Raw genomic sequence first — 23,208 nt, 5'->3', positions numbered from 1 at the left:
CAACGTGGATGGAAATGCAGGATATGCATTTGCTTAAATAAGTGGGGAGGAGGGGCTTTCCTTCAGCTTCCAGGACTGGCTTAACCTGATAAGCAGGGGAAAGACTTCTGGCCTTGTATGGTCTGCCATTTTGAATGCCATGGCGAAGTAGGAATGGGGTAGAAACTCAGTTTGGTTCACATTTTACTGTGAACATACCTAACACTTTCTAAAATAATAGCTGCGTTTTGGCTCACTTACCTTTTGAAATTCCCACTCCTCCTAATTTTGCAATGCAGTTCTGCATCTGTGCACAAAAATGTGTATTTTAGTGAAAATAACCTAGAAAAATCTGCAGTTGGAAAAATTGCTTCCAAAGATGTGCATTTTGGAAAACTGCATACAAAACAGTTGGGAGAAATGCAAACTAAAATGTTGGCATATCTTAAGGGGCTTCTTTAAAAAAAAAAAAAAACCACACACAGAGACACAAGCTGAAGGAGAAATATGGATAACTAAATTTAGGATTGGGAAAAATAAACTGAAATAGATAGATTGCAATTCTTTAGCCAATGAATCAAAGCTGGAGGGAGACTTCTAGGCATCTAGTCTCTCCTGCTCAGCGCACAAAATCCAGATAGCTGTCCAGCATCTGTTCCCTCCAGCAAGGGAAAGCCCAATCTCTGCAAGTGGTAGCAAAATTTCAGGGAGTTCCAGGCACTCAGCCGTTGTTGCATTTCCGATGGGAAAATCGAGGCACAGCGGAGGCTAGTGTCTTGTAGGAAATACGGTTTATTTTACACATCTTTACACCTGGAGTCTATGATGCGCTGCAGAATATCATATCCCAATAGTGTCTCTCATTGCACCTCAAAGCATCAGTAAGCTTGGGTCCAATGCAGCAGTCAGTCATGCCCACCCCCAGTCTCTCGGTGCAGCCTCCTCCAGCCAATTGCTGCATGGATTTCTGGCCCCTCCTTTCCAAAAGCTGCTGCTCAAAACCTCATTTTAAAAGACACTTTTTTTCCTGGCAATATTCCCCTTCCTTGTCTGCTGCTGAATGTCTTACCTGTTTGCTAGGGTACTGACTGTTCTATGTTTATTAATGGCTGCACTCAGCCTGCCTTGCCAGCATAGGCCAAGTACAGGAATTTCCATGTTTGCAACAATTTAATCAAACCATCATTAATTCTAACTTTTGCTAATTCTACCAGAATCTATAACAGTATAAATGGAGAATTCCTGGATGCCAAGATCCAAGTTTGGGTCAAGTACTCTTTGGTGGGAGAACCCCAGCAGAGATTTAAAGTCACAAAATATGCTGCAAAGTAAAGTGTGGAAATATAGACTGTTAGACCTTTAAAAATATGACCTTGTGAGTGAGTTCCAAAATAGTCCCATCTTCCCCCAGCAAAAAAAGAAAGACCACACGAGAGGTAAGTTAAAAGCAGTTTACTTGCAAGCTCTCCAAAGGGACAGATTCATGTGCTTTTCCACACAGCATTCAGAAAAAAATGCATAGGCTGTGTAAAACATGGCTTCGTTATAGTGATGAAAGTTCCTAAATTATGGACATAGGAACATAATAATAGTTTGTAAGAGCCATGCGGTCTGAGCTTGCAGCAACCAACTCAGGCCTTTTTACATGCTGAGCTCAGGTAAAATTAGTAGTATTGCCTTTTTATCTTGACAGGGACTCAAAGTCTTCATTGAGAGTGAAAGTGCATAAATCTGTTTGTGTATTATATTTGGCTTAATAAAGAAATATATTAAATCAATTAAGTGTGTATATTAAATAAGATTAACTATATTGAGAACACTTTAATTTACGATATACGATATCTTTATTGCAACCAAGGTGAGCCCAGTGTGCCAGGACAGCTTATTTTATGGTCTTCCCCCTTCATGCATTAATTCGATTTAAGTATGTTGGTTACATGAGGCTGGTTATCCCACACATTGTTTCTTTAGGCCAGTGATGGTGGCCCTTAAGGGATCTCTATCCGGCCCTTGGGACTCACCCCAGGCCACACACCATAGCTGTCAACCGTCTCTTATTTGGTGGGAAACTCCCTTAGACCAGCGCCCTGTCCCGCTGCTGTCCCTTAAATTTCCCAGGTTTCATGCTCGCCCTCAAACCAGTGCAGCATCTTAATGCTGTGATTTTCCCCTCTGCATCCCTTTCATAACTCCTTTTTTATAAATCATTTGTCCATCCATAGTTCAAATTTTTACAAGTTTTCTGTCAATCCTACCAATGTATGTAACTCTTTACAATAGCTTTTCAACTAAATTATAAACTTTCCCCATTCTTTATGAAAGAGATCCTCTTCCTGGTTTCTAATTCTGCCTGGAAGCTTTGCCATCTCGACGTCGTTCATCAGTTTTGTCTGCCACTCTTCTTTGGTGGGAGTTGTAGACCCTTAGGATCATCTAGTCCGACCCCCTGCTAGTGGCAGCCAAAGCAGCATGGCTCCATCTGTGCCGGATTTCTGTATAAGCTAAGCCAAAATCCCTTATTTTGGCTGCTGATCCCTTATTTTCGAGGCTGCTGGTCCCTTATTTTCAAATCTGTAAGCTGACAGCTATGCCACACACATTCCCACACCTCATGCACAAGCTTGCAAGCATTTCCTCAACCTGAATGTGCACTTGTCCTCTTGATAATGCCCTTTGCTTGCCTGGAAACCTGCCTGCAGAAACTAGCCTCTGGTATACAAAGGTTTAAAAAATCAGCATTCATTACTCTGCCCAGTTTTGCCTCTGGCTCCATCCGCAAACAAGTGGCCCCCAGAAGGTTGCTCAGACGAGAATGCGGCCCTCGGGCCCCACTTTCATACTATTCTTCCTGTTCATACAATTCTCCCAGTGTTCAACTGCAGTCAATCCTTCCTATAACTTCAGCCCATTATATGTCATTTTCTGCAGCAGCGGAAAACGAGATTTGGTCCTCATCTTTGTGACATCCTGTCTGGTAACCTGAAGCATCCTATTGCCAATTTATCCATGAACTCTGCGTCTTCTCTGGGATGAATGTTCCTTCAGCCTTTCCTCAGACTCCCTTGTCCCCTCACAGAGCTACCATTTCCAGAGTTCCCTGGGAAAAGAGACTGGTTGTTAAACCACTCTGTAAATTGTAGTTCTGTGAGGGGAATTGGGGTGGATTTTCTCCTATCAACTCTCAGCACCCTTAATAAACTACAATTCCCAGGATTATTTGGCTGGTGAAAGCCACAACTTCTATAGATAGTGGCGCCCACACTGTGGAACACCCATCAAATATCAAAGAAATAAACAACTATCTGACATTTAGAAGACATCTGAAGGCAGCCCTGTTTAGGGAAGGTTTTTTATTATGACTGATGTTTTAATGTATTTTTAATCTCCTGTTGGAAGCAGCCCAGAGTGGCTGTGGAAACCCAGCCAGATGGGCAGGATATAAAAAAAAATATTATTATTATTTAGTATAATAGGGCTTTATATGTACGGCACAGTTGTGGTCAATTTGGAGGGCCAGTGCCATCTTTGTCATCTCCTCAGCGGCCACAAAATTGTTATAATTGTTACCCGCCCTTCCCCAGCAAGTCCCAGGGCAGGTTGCGACAAATAAAAATTATGAAATTAAAAACAGTTCAGCCAAATTAAGGTCACAGGAATAGGGTGGGTCCTGAAAAACATGCGTCTCAAATGTGCCAACGGCCTTGGTAAAGATGGCTTCCAGTGGCGACCAAGAAGACAGTGAAGGAAGGGGTTGTCAATTAAGACATGAGGCCTTTCTTATTTTCCCGCCTTTTAAAAAATAAACCTTATCAGGGTTACCGGCCGTTCCCTCTCCTCACAGTGACAGCCCAGGCAGGCTGAAGGAAGGTGGCCAGTTCCCCTCTTTCTCTTTTATCAGGCCGTAATGTGGCAAGAAGCCTATTTTGGTTTTAAGCGGTATATAAATTAATAAGCCACAAAACTGTAAAAGCCAAAAGGGCTGCGCTGAGGCGCTGGTGTCTGAAGCACAGAAACAAAATGGAGAAGGGACAATGGCTCCCTGTCTCTTGACCCGAGCCAGCAGCTCCTGAGACTAGGGGCCATTCCTCTCAGGAATAGATATCTTCTTCTTTTGTAAAGATTATTTTATTTCATTTTATGACGTGCATCAATCGGAGAGAATATTTCTAATAACAGATGTAAACCAAACCAAAACCATAGAACAGGCATGTAGAAGAATTGCAGTCACGTATGGATTAAGTAACAAAGTCCAGGTCGTGAAAGGAAAGGAAAATAATGGTCTTCGCACAAAGAAAGAAATACGGTTTTGCACTATTTGGCTGCCAAGTCTAGTTCCAGATTTGCCAGGCTTGTGTGACAATGGTTGTCTTTCAAAATGAGGGTTCTGCAGTATTAGTGATAAAGGAACGTCAAATCGTACAAAAAGTGCTAGTCCTTGTCAAAATCTCAACCCTTCATGAAGCGTTTGAGGAACAAAGCATAAAGCGGGGGTCTCTGGATCATTAGACACCACACAATATCTTATTTATTATATTTATATATTACACACACACACACACACACACACACATATATATATATATATATATATATATCTCCTGCCTTTCCTCCAAGGAACTCAAAATGGCATACATTTTGTCTCTCTCTCCCCTCTTTATCCTCCACAACAACCCTGTCAGCTAGTTATCTTTATGGCCAGGTGGGGATTTGAACCCAGATCTCCCAGGCCCTAGTCAAAAAAGAAGGAAGGCTGCCCTGTTAGCATATGAAAAAGCAGTTTCAGAGGGACTGTCATGTCTGCTCCTCCTCAGACATGACAACTTAGGCCCAGCAGAAGTTCCTGAGGAGATAAATTCGGCCACATTTCTGTATCCACTTATTGAGTGTTTTCTGTTGCGGGTGACCTCAAAGTGATTCACATTTATAACAGACAACTTCTATACAGTACTGTGTAAAAATAATAAAATGGGAATATTGCCTCTCAAAGAAGCTCATGTCAGTATAAACGAAAGAGCCTCACCAGAAGCCTTTAAAATTCAAAAGGCTCTAATGGAGGAGAGGGAAAAGGAAGAGCAAATTATGGCTTGTTTGTGTGTGTATATATATAAACACATACATATACATAGATATATGTATAAGATGCCCCCTATGTATAAGACGCCCCCTATTTTTGGGGACTCCAAATTAAGAAAACACCCCCTCAGCACTACCTGTGTATAAGACGAGCCCCAATTTTAAACTTAATTTTTTGGTAAAAAAGCCCTAGTCTTATACACGGAAAAATACGACACACACACTCACACATGTGTGTGCAAGAAAAAACAAAGTACAGGGCTTGCTAATTTGTCGTTTTAAGTGCCGCTGTTTCGCCTATGCCTTGTTAGATGGCTACTGTTTTATGCTTCAACATGTTTTAACACTTTCCATTCTGAATTACTTTGGGCCTGACAGGCAATATAAAAATACCAAAATCCGTTTAAAAAAGTAAAGGAGACCCGAATTCCAATTCTCCACTCCAGCTAAGAAATCCACTGGTTGAGCTTGACCTCCCATTTTATTACTGCATTGCAGGCTGTTCTGAGGGGAAAGGGGGATCCCTGAAACAGCAGAGAGCCAGCGGGTTCTCCAAGACGGATGAAAGGGCATGAGAATAGCAAACGAGGAGGCAAAAAATCAGGAAATCTTTATTTAACATATAATAGCGTTGTTCTTGTTTGCAGTCTTTAAAGTGGGCACTGGAGGAGATGCTTTCCTTGGGACACAGCTGTCAGCCCAGAGCAAGCATATTATCTTGGGGAAATGTATCTCTGCTGCAGAAAGCGGATCAGGATCTACTGCGAGATCTGGTGGCCGCCCGCGGGTCGATCTGCAAGGGTCGCTGGCTGACCCCCAAATGGCTCAACAAAAGCCTTTTAAAAACGGGTGCTTTAAATCCCCATGCGGAACCCTGAGTGGCGGCGAGAGGCAGGATATAAATTTTATTATCAATGGAATAAATAAGGCAAGAAGGAAGAGACACCCATGCTTGCCCCAATTAGGTGGCTTTAAATAAAGCAGAGAAGCGGTTAAACTGGGATTGCAAGATCCATTCTCCCATTTTGCATCCCAGAAGTCGGAAGGGAACCCCAAAGGTCATCCAGTCCAACCCCGTACAATGCAGGAATTCTGGCTGAAAGAATCCCTGACAGGTGGCTTTAGCTGCTGGATCTTGAGGTTCAGGTGGAAGCAAAAGGAGATCTGTTGAGTCCAAAAGTCCACCCTCTCCCTCCTTAAAGCCTTCAGGGGTTTTGTTTTCAAAAGTTATGTGTCAATATAAACAGGGAAGGTTTATAAGGGAAGCATAAGCAGTAGCTGATTCGCCGGCATCGTCAGATGGGCTGGGGATGTCCCCAAATTTGAAACCCTGAAACTAGCCCTTCATCAGTAGTGAAATTTTACTTTATTTTTTAAGGGCCAAAATTCAGTGGGACACTGGTCCTGGGTCCAATCACTTCTCTGCATAGGGCTAGGAGAAAACCACTTCCTTAAACCCTGGAAATCTGTTGCCAGTCAGTGTAGACCATATGGAGCTAGACGGGCCAATGGTCTGACATGATATACGGCCTAGGACCCTCGTACCTACGGGACCGCCCGTCCTGGTATGCCCCACAGAGGACCTTAAGGTCCATAAATAGCATCACCCTAGGGGTCCCGGGCCCTAAGGAAGTTAGATTAGCCTCAACCAGAGCCAGGGCCTTTTCAGTACTGGCCCCAATCTGGTGGAACGCTCTGCCTCATGAGACCAGGGCCCTGCGGGATCTGATTGATTACTTTCCGCAGGGCCTGTAAGACAGAGTTGCTCCGCCTGGCCTTTGGCTTGGAATCAGTTTGATTCCCTTCCCCTCTTTCTTTTTCCTTTCTCCTCCTGTGAAGAGGCTGCATCCTAATGTTTTAATTTTAATCTTTTGAAATTTTATTTTAATCAACATGTTTTTATTATTGGTTGTTAGCCGCCCTGAGACCGGTCTTGGCTGGGGAGGGGAGGGTATAAATAAATTATTGTTATTATTATTATTACTATTATACAAAAGGAAAACAGGGGCGGGGAGGGTAGAGGAAAAGTGGACGCAACATGCATTGGGCGCAGCCTGCAAAACCTTCCATCCCATGCAAACTTGATGAAGAGGGAAAAAGAGGGAAGGAGGGAGAAGCCCTGCTTTGCATTCGGGGAGAGGGATTTACTCCCGAGTAATCTGCCGCAGGACCTAGATGCAAAACCCCACCCCCCAAAAAATCTTGCAATCCCTAACCCGGCATGCAAACATCCGCGCAGGCGCCTTAACACCTTTTCTTGGACACACCTCCTCCTTTCCCGGGGTGCACACCAATGTTGTGCATGTGTGTGCAAAAAGACCATTGGTTCCTGGGCCTTGGAAAGCCAGCCGCGCTTTCCTCCTCTCCATTGGTTCTCTCTGCTGTCAATCCCACTAGCTCCTCCCATCCTTTTTTTACTTAATTAATCGTGCCCCCCCTCTTTTTTTCCAAGTTTGTCTGTTGAAACAAAGAGAGGCGTAAAACCCGCCTTCCCAAGGAGCCTATTGGTGAATTCCTTTGCAGCAGGTCTTTTCATTTGCCCTTTGCATACGCACCAGGGTAGGTTTCCCAGGGAAACCAGGAAGCTGATGTGCTGGGGGTGTATATTTTTTCCTCCTCCTTTCCCTTTCTCCTCCTCCCCCTTCCTTTTTGCCGATGAACCAGGAAGTAAAGTTTGCTCAGCTTAGGATTCCCCAGTTTTCCCATTAAGAAGCAAGCGAGCAACTTGAGCAATAGCTGGAGGAGGAGGAGGAGGGGAGAACAGGGCATTATTACAGGTGAGTCTGGGAAAGGACTTTCTAGGCGCGATTAAAGCCTTGGCATCCTTGGGTGCATAAAGGAACACCCCCCCTTCGTTTTAATGTGTACATTTTAAGAGGTGGGCGAAGGCAGTGGGTTTCTGCCCCACATCTAGGAATTAAGAGGGGGAACCGTAATCCCGATTGTGTTGGTGCACTTGATAAATCTTGATTATGCTGCTGTGTTTGCTTCGTTGTTTAGGCTACAAGCCGCTTTGAGTTTAATCTTAACACCCTATTTTAAAGAGGGTATAAAATGCAATCTTATAGCTGCGTCTCTTCTTAAAATGACCTGTTTGCAACGTGTTGAAGAGAGGTGGCTGCTTACGGTTCCCATCCCTTCCTTGCTTCTTCGGCCCCACGCCTCTGTTCCTTTTAAATTTTTATTTAAGTGATTGTATTGGTTCTCATAAATGCATACCGAAATATAACCAGACAGCTAAATATAATCTGTACACGTTTAGCTGCAGTTTGAAACAGTAGAGGTTTGAGTCCTAGGCTAGGGCCTAGGGGAGGTCCCCAACACACAGTTGTGAAGCTCCCTGGGCAATCCTGGGCAAAGTCGCCACCTCTCAGCGTGGCCTACTTTGCAGGGTTGTTGTCACAATAATACAAGGCGCGGGGAGCGCTGTGTAGGCCAGCTTGAGCATCATGAAGGCAAAGGTGATACCTCAATGCAGTAAAACTGAATATTTTTTTTTAGCATTATTATTCCAGCAGGGTTTTTGATTGGATTTTGATTTTGTGATTAAGTGGTATGCAAATTGTTGCAATAAGTGACGTGTTAAAAGTGTGAAGTTACACATGCACCACTCAGTTTAATTTGTGGGTCAGGAAAAGCTACATTTCTTTAGAGGCACAGGATGTGGTGTTACCTACCCACCTCGTGTCTAGTTTGTGCCAAGCAGAAGCAGTGGTTTTATGGTGAAATGGACAGAAAAAACAGGCATGTGTGCAACCTTATGCTATCTATGTTTACTCAGCAGTAGACGTCAGTATATACTTCTCTCAGAAAGTTTGCAACACTAACCCAACTTACCTGAGAATAAGCCCTCTTCACTTCAGTAGATGTTCTGAATAGGCATGGTTGTTCATTTATTTTATTTATTAATTGCATTTATGTCCCACTTTATTCCTCCAAGGAGCTCAAGGCTCCTCCCTCCGCCCCCATCAATCTCCATAACAACCCTTTGAGGCAGGTTAGGCTGAGAAACAGTACCTGTCCCCCAAGGTCACACGCAGCTTCATGGCTGAGTGGAGATTTGAACCCTGGTCTCTTCCAAGCCCTAGTCCAAGACTCTAACCACTAGACCACATTGGCTCGGTTAGGAGGGCAGCTTCGGCATTTGTAAAATTGCTGCTTTAGATTATTTTTATTTTATATTGCCTGTCTTAATAATTGCATATCCTTATGTTATCTTTGAAGGGACGCGGGTGGCGCTGTGGGTAAAAGCCTCAGCACCTAGGACTTGCCGATCGAAAGGTCGGCGGTTCGAATCCCCGCGGCGGGGTGCGCTCCCATCGCTCGGTCCCAGCGCCTGCCAACCTAGCAGTTCGAAAGCACCCCTGGGTGCAAGTAGATAAATAGGGACCGCTTACTAGCGGGAAGGTAAACAGCGTTCCGTGTGCTGCTCTGGCTCGCCAGATGCAGCTTGTCACGCTGGCTACGTGACCCGGAAGTGTCTGCGGACAGCGCTGGCTCCCGGCCTCTAGAGTGAGATGAGCGCACAACCCTAGAGTCTGTCAAGACTGGCCCGTACGGGCAGGGGTACCTTTACCTTTACCTATGTTATCTTTGCTGCAGACAGTTAGGAATGCTGAAAAACGAGGGGTTTGCCTGAGGATGTTTTGCAAGACGGTGGTTTAGTATGAACGCTAGTCCTGTGTCTGTTATTTGCTTTCAGTCGCTTTTGATATTGAATTTTAAATTTAGCTCATTTCAGCATAGACTGGCCACAACTCTCCAGGGTTTTGGACACTGTCAGCTGTACTTTTCCATTGGTTGAACCTGGGACCTTCTGCACACAAGTCAAATCTTCTGGCTTTGAGCTGCAGCCCTTCCCCTTACCGTGCAGTGAGATCCCAGCCCTCCTAGTTCTGAATACCTAAATACATAGGAATCTTTCTTATACCTAGTCCATCCAGCTCATTATTGTCTACACTGACTGGCAGCGTGGGGTTTCAGAGAGAGAGAGTGTTTTCCAGCCCTGCCTGGAGATGTTGGTTTTCTGTTGGCAGGGCAGTTCCTCTGACCCCGAACTGTGGCCCTTCCCCTAGAAACCAGGATCATCACAAAGAACTATTTGCAGGAGATACATATATATCTTTTCCCCCTCTTCTCTCTCTGTTCCTAGGCACAACAGAGAGACCATGACGACGTTAATTCACCGGGGGCGGCGCGCAGATGTCGGGCGAAACGTTGACAAGCGGCTGGAAGGTGAGGAGGACTCCATACCAGACAAGAATTTGGGCGAGGAAGACCCCGGAGACTCCAAAGACATCCGCCTCACCCTCATGGAGGAGGTGCTGCTCCTTGGCTTGAAGGATAAAGAGGTACAAAAGCCTTGTTGCTGCATTGATTAACCGCCCATCAGCAGCAGCTCCCAAGGAGGGGTACAACAATTTAAAATTCAGAATTATAAACAGAGGAGATTGCAGTTGCAGGAACAGGGCAGGCACATCTCAGGGGTCAAAGAGCTGCATCTTCAGCATTTGTCGAAAGCTGCATCGTGAAGATGCCAGGTGCACCCCGTTTTACCCTTGCAACCACCCTGCAAGGAAGGCCAGGTCGCAAGACAGTCAGCAGCCTAGGGTTGCCCAGTGAGCCTTCTGGCTCTGTCAGAATTTAACCCTGATCTCCCAGGTCCTATTCAAGCACACCTAACTGCTATTGACTGGCAGAAGGTATCTCAGTGACTCCTTAACTGCACAGTCAGCTGGGGATCTAGAGGAGAAGAAATCTGAGATTCCCTGGGGAAAGCAACCCAGCATGTATGTCCTGAGAAGGTTTTTATTACTATTTATCTTATTTGTGAGATTTCTTACCCACCCATTCACCATAAGGTCCCAGTGTGGTTTACAGCAATATGGTGTGCAATTATAAAGACAAATAAAACCACGCTATTCAAAACAGGACAGTAGAAATTAAGCAAGACAGCTTGCCTGTCAAGGGTCAGGGTGGAGAGTTGTGTCTTCAGTATGCACCGCTTTCTCTTCTGCATGAGATTATTTATGGGAGAAGGGTTGTAGTTTAGTGGTACAGCTTCAGCTTGCATGTGAAAGGTCCCTGCTTCCATCCCTGGCATCTTCAGGTAGGGCTGGGAGAGACTTCCTTTCCGAAACCTTGGAGAACTGCTGCCAGTCAGTGTAGACAATGCTGAGGTAGGCAAACCTATAGCCTGACCCTGGATTAAGGCAGCTCCTTTTTAAAATTAGCCCTTTCTTCAGAACCATGAGGACCAGAACCTTACTGTCCAGGGCAGTGGTAGAGGATCTGCTTTGAAGGCAAAACATAGGCTTTGCTCACAGAAGAATCCAGGTCCAATCCTGGCTAAACAGACCAGCGGCCTGACATGGTATAAGGCAGTTCCTTATTTATTACATTTATATCCGACTTTTCCTTCAATTAGCTCCCTCCTGTTTTTACCCACACTGTACCCTATGAGGTAGGTTAGGATGAGAGATGCTGATGGACCCTGTGCTGAGTGTAGTGTTAGAATCTGCATCTTCCCAGTTCTAGTCTGATACTCTGACCACTACACTGCACTGCCGTAGTTGTTAAGATAAGCCAGAGACGTGTGGGCAGTTCTTGTATGAAATTTGAGGAGCCAGAGCGCAGACGGTGGAGGTGTGTGGCGAGAGCCAGATTGCCAGTGTTTACCGGTGGTGGGATTCAGTTGATTTGAGCCTGTCTCTTATTGTGAACTGAAAAGGCTGGGCATAATAAGTGTCTGTATGCACATTGGCAAACATTTTGCCAGATTCTCTCCCCTTCTTCTGGCCCAGAATTTTGGGTATCCTTTAGTCCCGTCCCCCCATTATATCCCACCAGAAAAAGAGAGTTTCTTGATAGTTTTAAAGGGCTCCCCCTTTATTATGGCATAAGATTTTGTGAGTTTCATGAAGTTAGCAAAATATATGCGCAGTGTGTGTGAAAAGACCATAAATTGTGATCCGTTCAATCTGAAAAGTTTACATATCTACAGGGTAAGCATAGTGGCCATCGATTCCAGTAGTTATTGGTGATAGAAGAGAATCTCTTCATATTTATGTATTTGTGGTTGTTGATTTTAAAATAAATATCCTGTGTTATCTTGCCAAAACGACAACCCTGGGCAGCTGTCAAAATACAAATGAAATAAATAACATTGTAAAGCAGAAATTCGAAACAGTAACTAATAAAACTCCAGAAGGTTGCCAAACAGCAGCAAGGAGACAACCAGCTATGCTCAATTAATACCCGTTGCAAGTCAGAGAAGCTTGGTTTCAGCAGTGTCCATAAACTAATTGAATCAAGCTTGTGGACAGATTCTAGTTCTGACAACATAGCTGTGATTCGTGAATTACAAGGAATTTGGAATAGATGACCCTTAGGATCGCTTCCAGCTCTACCATTCTATGACTCTGTGATTTTTCGCAAAGGTTATAACCGACTTTGCCAGGACTCTTTACTTTCTTTCTTTCTTTCTTTTAGCAGAAATTTATTAGAGGGCAGTGTCCATGATGGAGTAGGAGGAGTGCATTTTAAAACCAGTTCCGGACTGATCCAACTGGTATCTTTACCATTTATACATTGGTTTCAGTGCTCTTCCTTTTTTGCAGAAAATCCTCTGTCCAAAGGTGTGTCAGACCTGCACCTGGGCAGTCCTTGGTTAGTAATTACTGAGGTAAACCGGTTTGGAATTGCTCGTTTGCACAGCTTCCTACAGATACTTGTCGAAGCTTTTGCCACCGATCAGGTCTAGTGACATACACCTCCCACCTCAAAAGAGGGTGGAAGTTGGGAGTCATATCACAGGATCGCTGCTGCCCAGAACTACTCTTCAGAACTGCTAGACCATTGGAGCTCTTGTCATGCAGTTGCCAACCTTCTGTTATATTGTACTGAGACATTTGTAGTGAGCGAGAGAGAACCTTTGTCTTGACTGAGTCCACAATAAATAGAAGCCGGTTTGGCGAGAAACCAGTAAATGTTAGGTTTTTAGAGCCTGCCAGAATCTAAGAAGAGCCCTGCAGCTGGATGAGGCCAGAGGGGGCCCATCTAGTCCAGCATCCTGATCTCACAGCGGCCAATACCGCAAAGAATCTAGGAATCTAGATAGACTGCCCTTGGACCTGGAGGTTCCATAAGCACACTGAAAGAGACCTGCTGGGTCCGGTCAATGCCCCATCTAGTCCAGCATCCTGTTCTATAGAGAGGCCAGCAAGCAGGACCTGAGTGCAACAGCAACTCTTTCCACTTGTGTTTCCCTGTGGAACACCCTCCCATCAGATGTCAAAAAAATGAACAACTATATGACATTTAAAAGACATCTGAAAGCAGCCCTGTTTAGGGAAGTTTTTAATGCCTGATGTTTTAATGTATTTTTAATCTTTTGTTGGAAGCCGCCCAGAGTGGCTGGGGAAACCCAGCCAGATGGGCGGGATAGAAATAATAAATTATTATTATTTTCCAGCAGCTGCTGTTCAGAAGCCTGCTGCCTCCAACCCTGGCTCAGAGCAAAGCCAGTGTGTCCAGTAGCCTGCTGATAGCCTTCTCCTCCAGGAATCTCTTTAACCCTCTTTTAAAGCCATCCAAGTTGGTGGCTGTCACTGCTGCTTGTGACACCATGTAGACCTTGCTGGTTCGTGCCTTGGCTGCACACGATTTGACTTCCCCTCCCTTGTCCTGCTTAGAAGGATGGTCACATTGTTCTGATTTTTTAAAAAGATGCATCCCTGTCTTTGGAGTCCCTGTCTTGGCGTGCAGACATAGGGTGCAATATAAGCACTACAAGGAGAAGGGGGAGGGAATAAGCTCTGTCAGGGAGAGCTGCATTTGCTTGCTAGTCCATCACTAGCCTAGATTACAATAGTATCCTGATGCATTACTGTAAGTGACTCCTTGTCCTTTAGGGAACCCTTTTAAATGAAGTTGTGGCATCAAGACTCCAGCTGCACCTGTCTTGTGACTCTCTTTGCCCCCAGGGCATGAACTGTAGGAACTGATTTGCATGCTCATGCTGCATTTATATCGTAGGTTGTTGACTTCTGCTGTGGGGAAGGGCCATAGTTTTGTGATAGAGGATCTGCCTTCAAGCAGAAGGTCCCAGGCGGCATTTCCAGGTAGGGCCGGGAGGGACTCCTGCCAGAAATCCTGGAGGGCTGTTTGCGTAGAAATATTTAGCTGGATGGACCAACAGTCTGACTCAGAATAAGGCAGCTTCCTCTGTTCCTAGGAGCTGGCCCAGGTTGTCTTACAACAGCATATTTAACAGCATCAACCCCCCACTACGTTTTTACAATGGTGCAGGGACAGTAGCCCAGGGCACCCACCACACTTAAGCATAGTTAGCATTAGCCACAGTTGGATGTCTTTCAATCTTGGTTAATCCAGACATGGAGCCAGGGGAGCCGACACAACCGTGGCTTGTTTAGTACAAATTAATTCCTAACCTGGTTTGCAAGTTTGCTCCAGGCCCATTTCACCAGCTGGTTTGTGGCCAGTCCTTAATTCTCAGTGTAGGTATATTGACACAACATTTCCCCATGGTTAGTGAAACAAACCATGGGCAACATTTCACCGTGGTTAGTAAAACAAACCATGGTTTTAAGTGTTAATGGTCTGATTTCTCACAAAGCACTGAGCCTAAACTGTGGCTTAGCAAGGGTGCATAGGGAGAAATTTGTGGGAGATAGGCTTCCTAACCACCCCTGTTACTGCCACGCCACCAGGAAGCAATGCAACTGAAATCATGTTCCCGGCTAAATCCCAAATGCTTGAGGGAGTGCAAACGTCTTTATTGTCCTCTCAAACAGGTTCAAGGAGGAACACAGATAGTTTTGTGGCTGCAGCCAAAAGGGCTTTGGGTGATCTCCGAAGCTGCCTCCTTAGATTTGACAGGCACCCTCCTTGCTGAACTTCAGGCATGAACAAAAACTTCCTTATTTCAGCAGGCATCTTGAAGTTTTGTAGCTTTTAGGATGAGTTTTAATTGTTCTTATTCTCTTTTTTATTATCTACACTGCTTAGAGATTCTTAATGTTGAGTTGTATATACATATCTGAAATAAATACATAAACTAAGTTGTACGCTAGGTGGACCCTGAGTGTAACTGACATCATAGTAGAAGTTTTATCTTCCTTCTGGGGTCACAGATCAGTGTTTACCCCCTTTCCTATACTTTCAACAACCCTTTGAGGTAGACTGGGCACCAAGATAGTGACTTAGCCTGAGGATTAAGGCAAGATGTGCTTATTCACTGCACCTGCATGAGCTGTGGGACAACAGAAATGTGTTATGCCAGGTCCGCCAATGTTGTTGCTGAACCACATCCCGCTTCGGCTGCATCAGCCAGGGATGATGAGAGCTGTAGTCCAGCATAACCTAGAGGGCCCCTGGTTGGCTACCCCCGTGTTAAGCAATCATTGATCTATTTTGACTGGGCTGCAGACACGCATTCATTTAAAGTGCATGACGTCCCCCAAAGAAACCTGGAAACTGTGGTTTGTTAATGATGATGGGAATTGTAGCTCAGTCAGGGGTAAACTATCGTTCCCCCAATTCTTTTTTGGGGGGGCAGAGCCATATGGGGGCTACACAGCCTAAATGTGATTCCCTTTGGAGCTGCAGCTGGAGAGAGAAGTGGGGCTCAGGCACCCCCAGAAGAGCTGAAGCGATTTGGAAATGTGGCACTTCTGCATTTGATTGAAAGCCCTGGTCTTGCCGGAACTCTTGATCCGTGTTTGTTTTTCCCGTTCAGTGGTTTGACTCAGACTGGTTCTTCAACTTCATTTCCTTTGCTGGGGTGAGGCATCATTCCGAGAGTTTAACTTACTGACTTTACATCTAAGAGTTGAAGACCCAGTACCGGTGTGGCTGGGGGCCTTTTTTAAAAAAAAGGTTTTGGCATTATCCTTGGTCCACTCTGTTTGCTGTCAGAGTCTGTGGTCCTTAGCATGCATACTTGTAGGTACACTCCAATAAAATTAACAGGTTTCATGGCCAAAGTAAAATAGATTTGGGTAGAGTGCAATTTCATTTCTGTGCTTTTCAGGCCTATTCTGAACCGGTCTGGTGCAAGAATGCAGGTTGTAAAGTTGTAATTTGAACTATCGTTCTTGAAATTTAGAATGCCAGTGTCAGAATTAATATCTCAAATTCCAAAGCTTTTTTTTTTTTAGGTTTTTGATTTCCACAATAAATCTTTAATTGAGGCATACCTTTCAGGTCTTTAGTAACATGATATTGAGTTTTTTGTGGTGGTGCACAACCACAGAGTAGAACCGTTGAAATTAATGGACAGGACTAGCTTGTTTCATTGATTTCACTGGGTCTTTTCTGAATAGTTGGATGCAGCCCATCATTATTCCTTATAGTCCACCTTTATAAAGAGTCCAGGACAGCCAGCAGCATCTAAAAATGCAAAATTTTTAAAAAAGGAAAGTCATAATCTAAAATACATTGGTGAGACAATTATATCCATAGTGCCACTTTTACTATGTCCCTAAACAGCTGCAAAAATAAATAGGTCTTGAGGGGACAGCTGAATTTGTACAGAGGCATGTATGGGTGGCATTTGCCTAGTTTTTTTACTAGAAATCTGGATTTTAGCTTTACAATTGAGGCACCAAGTTCCATTAAGAAAACCACATCCAGAGTGACTCCTTGGCAATGAGGACTAGAAACTTGCTCTGACCCCAGAATGGAAGCTGAGCCTGTCACAGTCAAAAATTCTGCACTGACATTGAACATACACAGCCTCCCTCTCTGAAAAGACACTCAAAGAGGTTTCTTTTGATACCTTGAACTGTTAAAATCCAGCCTAACCCGCAGCCACTGATGTCACAGAATTTGTTTGCATAAGAAATAAAACTTCTGAACTTCAGGCTGCTGTCTGTATCCTTGTGAAACGTCAAGAAAGGTCATGGGTGGAAAAGAGACTTTCTTTGGTCTTTCCAATTAGACTCTTATCCAGCATGTTCTGCTATGAGGAAGTGGAGGGTTGTTTTTTTAAAGGTAAATAAAGGCCTGATTCTAGCTGTTAAATGGTTGTGAAGGCAGGGTGTCTTGCGTAAGCTTAACCATATTGGAGAGAATAGGCTTTTAAAATGCCACACTTTTTTTTTTGCTTTTTGCCTAGGCTGAAACAAGCGGTGTAGCTGTTGAAATAATGGGCTGGGTGTTTGCACAGGAAGCGCTGCCTTCCATCTGGCAGGCTGCAGCTCCTTTTGGCTCAGCACCTCCTCTCCTTTTTCTATAAAGGAAGACTTGAGTTGTTCTTCAACTTGGAACAGCTTCGTCAAAAGTTAATCCCTAACTGGTAGAAGTTTGGATTGGAGCAGTGTGTGTGTGTGTGTGTGTGTGTGTGTGTGTGTGTGTGTAAGTCCTCCCTTCCCCCAGCCCACACCTGGGTGATCAAAAGACTTTTTAGCTTAGAAAGAGGTGGCTTGATAGAAGTGTATAAAATTATACATGGAATTCCCCCCCCCCCTTGTTACAATAAGAACATCCAATGAAGCTGTATGTTGGAGGATTCAGGACAGATTAATGGAAGGACTTCTTCACACAGTTAAACCATGGAACTTACTTATACAGGAAGCTGTGACAACCACCAACTTAGATGGCTTTAAAAAAGGATTAGAATTCAGTGTTTCTCAACCTGTGTGTCTCCCCAGATGTTGTTGAACTACAACTCCCATCACCCATAGCTAGCAAGGCCAGAGCTCAGGGATGATGGGAGTTGTAGTCCAACAACATCTGGGAACCCACAGGTTGAGAACCGCTGGATTAGATAGATTCCTGGAGGAGAACAAGGCTATCAGTGGCTACTGTCCACAGTGACTGTATTCTCCCTCCAGTGCTGGAGGCAGTGATGCTTCTGAAAACCAGTTGCTGGAAGCCGTAGGAGGGGAGACAGTGCTCTTGCGCTTGAATCCTGCTTGCTGGTTTCCCTTTGGGGCATCTGGTTGGCCACTGTGAGAACAGGAGGCTGGACTAGATGGGCCCTTGGCCAGATCCAGCACGCGCTTCTTATGCTCCTGGAATACTCTTTGAAATAGACCTAAGTTAGCTACAGTGGTGCCCCGCAAGACGAATGCCTCGCAAGACGGAAAACTCGCTAGACGAAAGAGTTTTCCGTTTTGGAGGTGCTTCGCAAAACGAATTTCCTTTAGGCTTGCTTCGCAAGACAAAAATGTCTTGCGAGTTCCTGCGGGGTTTTTTTCCTTTCCTCCCCCTTTTTCTAAGCCGCTAATGGCGCTAATAGCGCTAATCCATCAATGGGCTTGCTTCGCAAGACGAAAAAACTGCTAGACGAAGAGACTCGCAGAACGGATTCTTTTCGTCTTGCGAGGCACCACTGTATATCTGATGCTTTTTGGTGGGTCTGCTCCGTTTAACTTTGGATACAGCCCAAAACTTTTATCCCATCTGTTTCGTGAAAGAGACAAAACAGCAGCATAAAACAAGCGTCACCATCGCCACCCTTCCAAAAAAAAAAAAAAAAAAAACTCCACTCAAATTAGTTAATGACAGCCTTGACTAATAATCCTGTCTTTGGTCTCCTCTAAAATCTGTGACTTGCCTCAGACCCGGTCTCCGAGACCAGGGGGAAGAATCGGTGGAAGAAGACTGGAAAAAGTTTAAAGACTCTTTACAGAAATACACTAAAATCAATGAATGTTAGAAAAATGTTGGAATGAAGTTACATGGCTTTAGTAGAAATGTTATAAGGAATTAAGTACAAATAGATTATTAGTGTATTAAAGGGAAAAAACATGTTAAGATAAATTACAGGACAGAAAACAGAGGAAGATGGAAAGGAATTGCTGAAACAGTTAATTGAAGTGGAATACAAAAAGGGAGGTGTGAGGAGGTCGCTGAAACAAGTGAATGAAAGATAAGATATTGAAATTATTGGATGTGTTTTAAATTGGTTTTGTTTTGTTCTGTTAGTTTAATGTTTTAGCGTTAGTGTTATGTAGTGTCTTTGTTTTTGTATTGTATTGCATTGTTTTGTTTAATTCTTTTTTTCTTTTGTAGTGTCTAAACTGTTAATAAATATTATTTAAAAAAAATAAAATAAAATCTGTGACTTGCACCAAACCCCGAACTCTTTATGGCCCGATCATGCAGTTTTTTGCGTAACTCTTCCTGGGTCTTCGCTGATGTCCATTCCTGATCTCCTCAGGGCTACACGTCCTTCTGGAACGACTGCATTTCCTCCGGCCTCCGGGGCGGCATCCTCATTGAGCTGGCAATGAGGGGAAGGATACAGCTGGAGCCACAGACTATGAGGAAAAAACGACTGCTGGACCGGAAGGTGAGAGGGTTTTTCTGTTCCCTGGCCTCCCTGAGGCTGTTTGTTAGGGCCTGTTTCAATGCGCCTTGGGGAGCCTGGCAGAAGTCTTTGTCTCTCGCTTTCTTTCTGCCTTCTAGGTCCTCCTAAAGTCAGATGCCCCGACGGGAGACGTCCTCCTAGACGAGACGCTGCGGCACCTCAAAGCCACCGAACCTGCCGAGACAGTGCAGACGTGGATTGAGTTGCTGACAGGTGAGGGCGGAAGTGTTTCTGAGCACTGCAGGGCTGCTACGCCTTTGTTTGTTTTTTTAATATAATGTTTATTAACAGGCCAATCAAATCACATCAATTCCAAATCACATTAGTTCCAAATTATACAGCCAAATTTTTAAAATTTTGTTGGGGGTACCTATACTTCAAGCTCCGAAAGGAATCCAAACATCACTCTTGCTGCTGCTTTAATTAAACAGTTCTATCCAGTTCTGTCCAGATAGTCTCTTTGTTATTTTCCTCATCTTCTTGTTGTTATCATATTTTCCTTTCTTTGTGATCTCTGATAATCTTCACAAGCGGGTTGAAAAAGGCTGCTACGCCTTTGTGCCGTCTACACATTCTTTCTCATTTTAAGAACTTACATGCCTCTTATAACTGAATCTCTAAGCGGTTGACATTGTATATATCAGTAAAATCACAAACAAACAAACAAACAAAAGTCAGTACATGATACCTGGGTAAATAGGAATCCAGTAAAACATTAAGCAGGATATTAGGAACACTGAAATTATGCCTGTGGGCTGCTACAGTGCTCTGAAGAAAAAAGCATAGTGACCTGTGTTCAAACCCTAAACTGTGGTTAATCCCCTAAGTATTACCTTTTGAAACAAGCCAGCTTCACAACCCATCGCGTTCTTCCCCCTCCCTCCAATAATGTGGAGGTGGGGAACCCTTTTTTTTTTTTGCAGGCTGAGGGTGGGTGTACTGTAGTCTACATTCCAGTCTCTTCCTCCAGGTGAGCAAGAGACCCTGTCAAGCAAAAGCACTCGAGGCGGATGTGAAGCAAGGGCAGTGACGGGTTTGGTCTGGGGATAGTCCCAAGGGCTGGAATACAGAAGCCTCAGGGGCCACAGTCAGCCCCCAGACAACACGTTCCACCACTGCCACCCCCGCTGCCAAATTTGGATGGGCATAAGCTGTTAGTGCAAAATTCTGTAGCTGAAGTACAACCACCTCTCAACCAAGTTTGTATTATAGGTCATCTTTTGTAGATTATTGTAATATGAACCTGAGCAAATCATAGATTGAAAGACATTCCCATACCTATAATAATAATAACATTTATTTATACCCCACCCTCCCCGGCCAGAGCCAGGCTCAGGGCGGCTAACACCAATAAAATCACAGTAAAAACATAATTGCGGGGGGGGGGGGGCAAAAACAAAACAATTTAAAATACAGGTTAAAAAACAATTTAAAATGCAGCCTCAATTTAAAAGTAGCTGATAGATCAAGACCATGAGGGGAGGGAAACATAAGGGTCAGGCTGAGTCCAAACCAAAGGCCATGAAAACCTCCAAATTTAAATAAATGAATTTGTTTGTTTTAGAAAACAACAATCTGTAGCTGGAGTGAGCTAAAACAGTGAGGACTAGAATCTTTGTTTATTTTTAAGGTAACATATGTAGCACAGTAAATGAGCATCTGCTTTGCACAGAGAAGGGCCCAGCTCAATCTCTGGCTTCTCTTGGTGCAGCTGGGAGACACTCCCTCTTGAAACCTAGCAGGCCACTGCCAGCCAGAGTAGACCGCACCGAGCTAGATGGGCCCTCAAGGTCCTGACCTTGTTGCTGACCCTCTTCCTCGCCTCCCGCAGGTGAGACCTGGAACCCCTTCAAGCTGCAGTACCAGCTCCGCAACGTCCGGGAGCGCATCGCCAAGAACCTAGTGGAGAAGGGGATCCTGACGACCGAGAAGCAGAACTTCCTCCTCTTCGACATGACCACCCACCCGGTCACCAACACCACGGAGAAGCAGCGCTTGGTGAAGAAGCTGCAAGAGAGCGTCCTGGACCGGTGGGTCAATGACCCCCACCGCATGGACAGGCGGACCTTAGCCCTGCTGGTCCTGGCCCACGCCTCTGACGTGCTGGAGAACGTCTTCACCAGCCTGGTCGACGAGAAATACGACGTGGCCATGAACCGGTCCAAGGACCTCATGGACAGAGACCCTGAGGCGGAAGCGGCCAAGGCGGGGGGCTCAGAGATGATCTGGGCTGTGTTGGCAGCCTTCAACAAGTCCTAAAAGCTTCCCGAGTCGGGCGAGGCTGTTCTGAGTGGGTTTGGCCCTCGTTTCCTCTTTAGGACTGAACCTTTTCCGTTCTGTGGAATCTTCCCATGCTCCTTAGCGGTGGGCATTGGTGACTTGCCGCGCCCGTAGCCGCCACCACAGATGTTGGGCATGGCAGGCGACATTCTGTTACAGGAACGCCTATATCTTCACCACCATCTCCTCTTCCTCGGATTCGGGGACTTGTTAGGTTGCAAGAATGAGCAAAGAAGTTTGTGCGCCGTTTTCTCCTCCCCCCTGGGAACACCCCTCCGTTCCGTTGTCCCCCCCAGTTTAAAATGAAGGTCTGTGTCTACTAGAAGTGGAGTGAGCCGCCTCTCTCATTTATTTCAAACTCTTTTCTCCCCCCCCCCCACTGTTTTAGGGAGGAACAAATTACAATGTGCATTTGGGATTTTTGTTTTGTTTTGTTCCGTTTTTTTCTCTCTGTGTGTTAAATCTTACAATCCCAACCTCTGTTTTGCCCTGTCTCGTTTTTTCGACCCAGTTTTCCCCTTGTGCTGTTTATTCCTTGTGTTCTGCTGAAAAAAAACCATTACAGCACAAATCTCTATGCAATCTCTTGTGTGTTATTTTTCCCCCACGCTTTTGATTCTCAGGGTTCCACTTCCTTTCCCAGTGGCAATTTGTTTATGAAGTAGGCAGAGAGTGCCCATAAACTGGTGATGTTCTGTGTGTTCTGGGCTAATGAAAAGCCAAGTGTTGGATCAAGACTTAGTTGCATTGATTGAAATCAATGAATTTTTAATTTAAAGTCATAAAAACATCAGAAGAGCTTTGCTGGATCAGGCCAATGGCTCATCTGTTCCGGCATCCTGTTCTCACAGTGGCTGGCCAGGTGCCCCAATGGGAAACCCAGTAGCAGGATCCAAGCACAAGAGCACTCTTTCCATCTGCGGTTGCCAGCAGTTGGCATTCAGAAGCATTGCTGCCTCTCGGTTGCCTTAAAATCATTATTTTACTTTTCACAAACATTTCAGTGCTGCTCATCTTATTCTGGATCCAGCCCTGAATTTCTGCACCCACAGCCAACCGCTAAATTCTTGGGACCTGCGCAGATTATGCGAACAGGGCAGATTTGCATGTTTTCTTTATATAATTTTATTCTGCTTTTGATTGTTACATAATGGAGCCCCTTCCCTTAACCAGCCTTCCCCAAGCCAGGCCCCCTTCAGATATTTGGATCTCCCGCAATTCCTGACTCGGCTGTCTTTGCTGGGTGGGAGCTGTAGTTCAAAACACCCAGAGAGGCACCACGCTGGCAAACCATGACCTATGCTCTTAAAATCTTCTTCCATCATCTTCCTGGCTCCTGAGACTTTTAGGTGTTGCCCATACACAATAGGTCGTGTTTTCATGTTCATAAGATCTAGAAGCTTGGTTTTGTTTTTTAAACGAAACCAGACATTCCAGCCAACTGAACTCCATACTCTGATTTGGCAACACAGCATGATACGTGCAGCGTTGCTGATATTGCATCTCATGTTGGCTAAGTACTGTAAGAATTGTATTGG

The 23,208-nt window shown here is 44.8% G+C and overlaps 1 protein-coding gene across 10 annotated transcripts; it reads left to right on the top strand.

Moving 5' to 3' along the window:
* Positions 1–2,852: 2,852 nt before the first annotated feature.
* GOLPH3L (golgi phosphoprotein 3 like) lies at positions 2,853–22,252 on the top strand. 10 transcript variants are annotated; one of them, XM_081891916.1, is made up of 6 exons: positions 7,073–7,829; positions 9,655–9,716; positions 10,205–10,403; positions 19,241–19,372; positions 19,489–19,603; positions 21,222–22,252. In XM_081891916.1, the coding sequence occupies exons 3-6, from the start codon at positions 10,221–10,223 to the stop codon at positions 21,647–21,649; spliced, it is 858 nt and encodes a 285-aa protein (XP_081748042.1). In that variant the 5' UTR covers positions 7,073–7,829; positions 9,655–9,716; positions 10,205–10,220; the 3' UTR covers positions 21,650–22,252. The 10 variants fall into 10 exon arrangements, with proteins under 10 accessions (XP_081748037.1, XP_081748039.1, XP_081748043.1 ...); XM_081891911.1 differs by lacking the exons at positions 7,073–7,829; positions 9,655–9,716 and adding an exon at positions 2,853–2,953; XM_081891913.1 differs by lacking the exons at positions 7,073–7,829; positions 9,655–9,716 and adding an exon at positions 3,652–3,683.
* The last annotated feature ends 956 nt before the right edge of the window (positions 22,253–23,208 follow it).

The sequence above is a fragment of the Podarcis melisellensis genome, assembly GCF_964234715.1.
Source record: "Podarcis melisellensis genome assembly, chromosome: 16".
Lineage (NCBI taxonomy): Eukaryota > Metazoa > Chordata > Lepidosauria > Squamata > Lacertidae > Podarcis > Podarcis melisellensis.
Note: the sequence above shows the minus strand (reverse complement) of the source record. Positions and strands in the feature narration are given on the sequence as shown.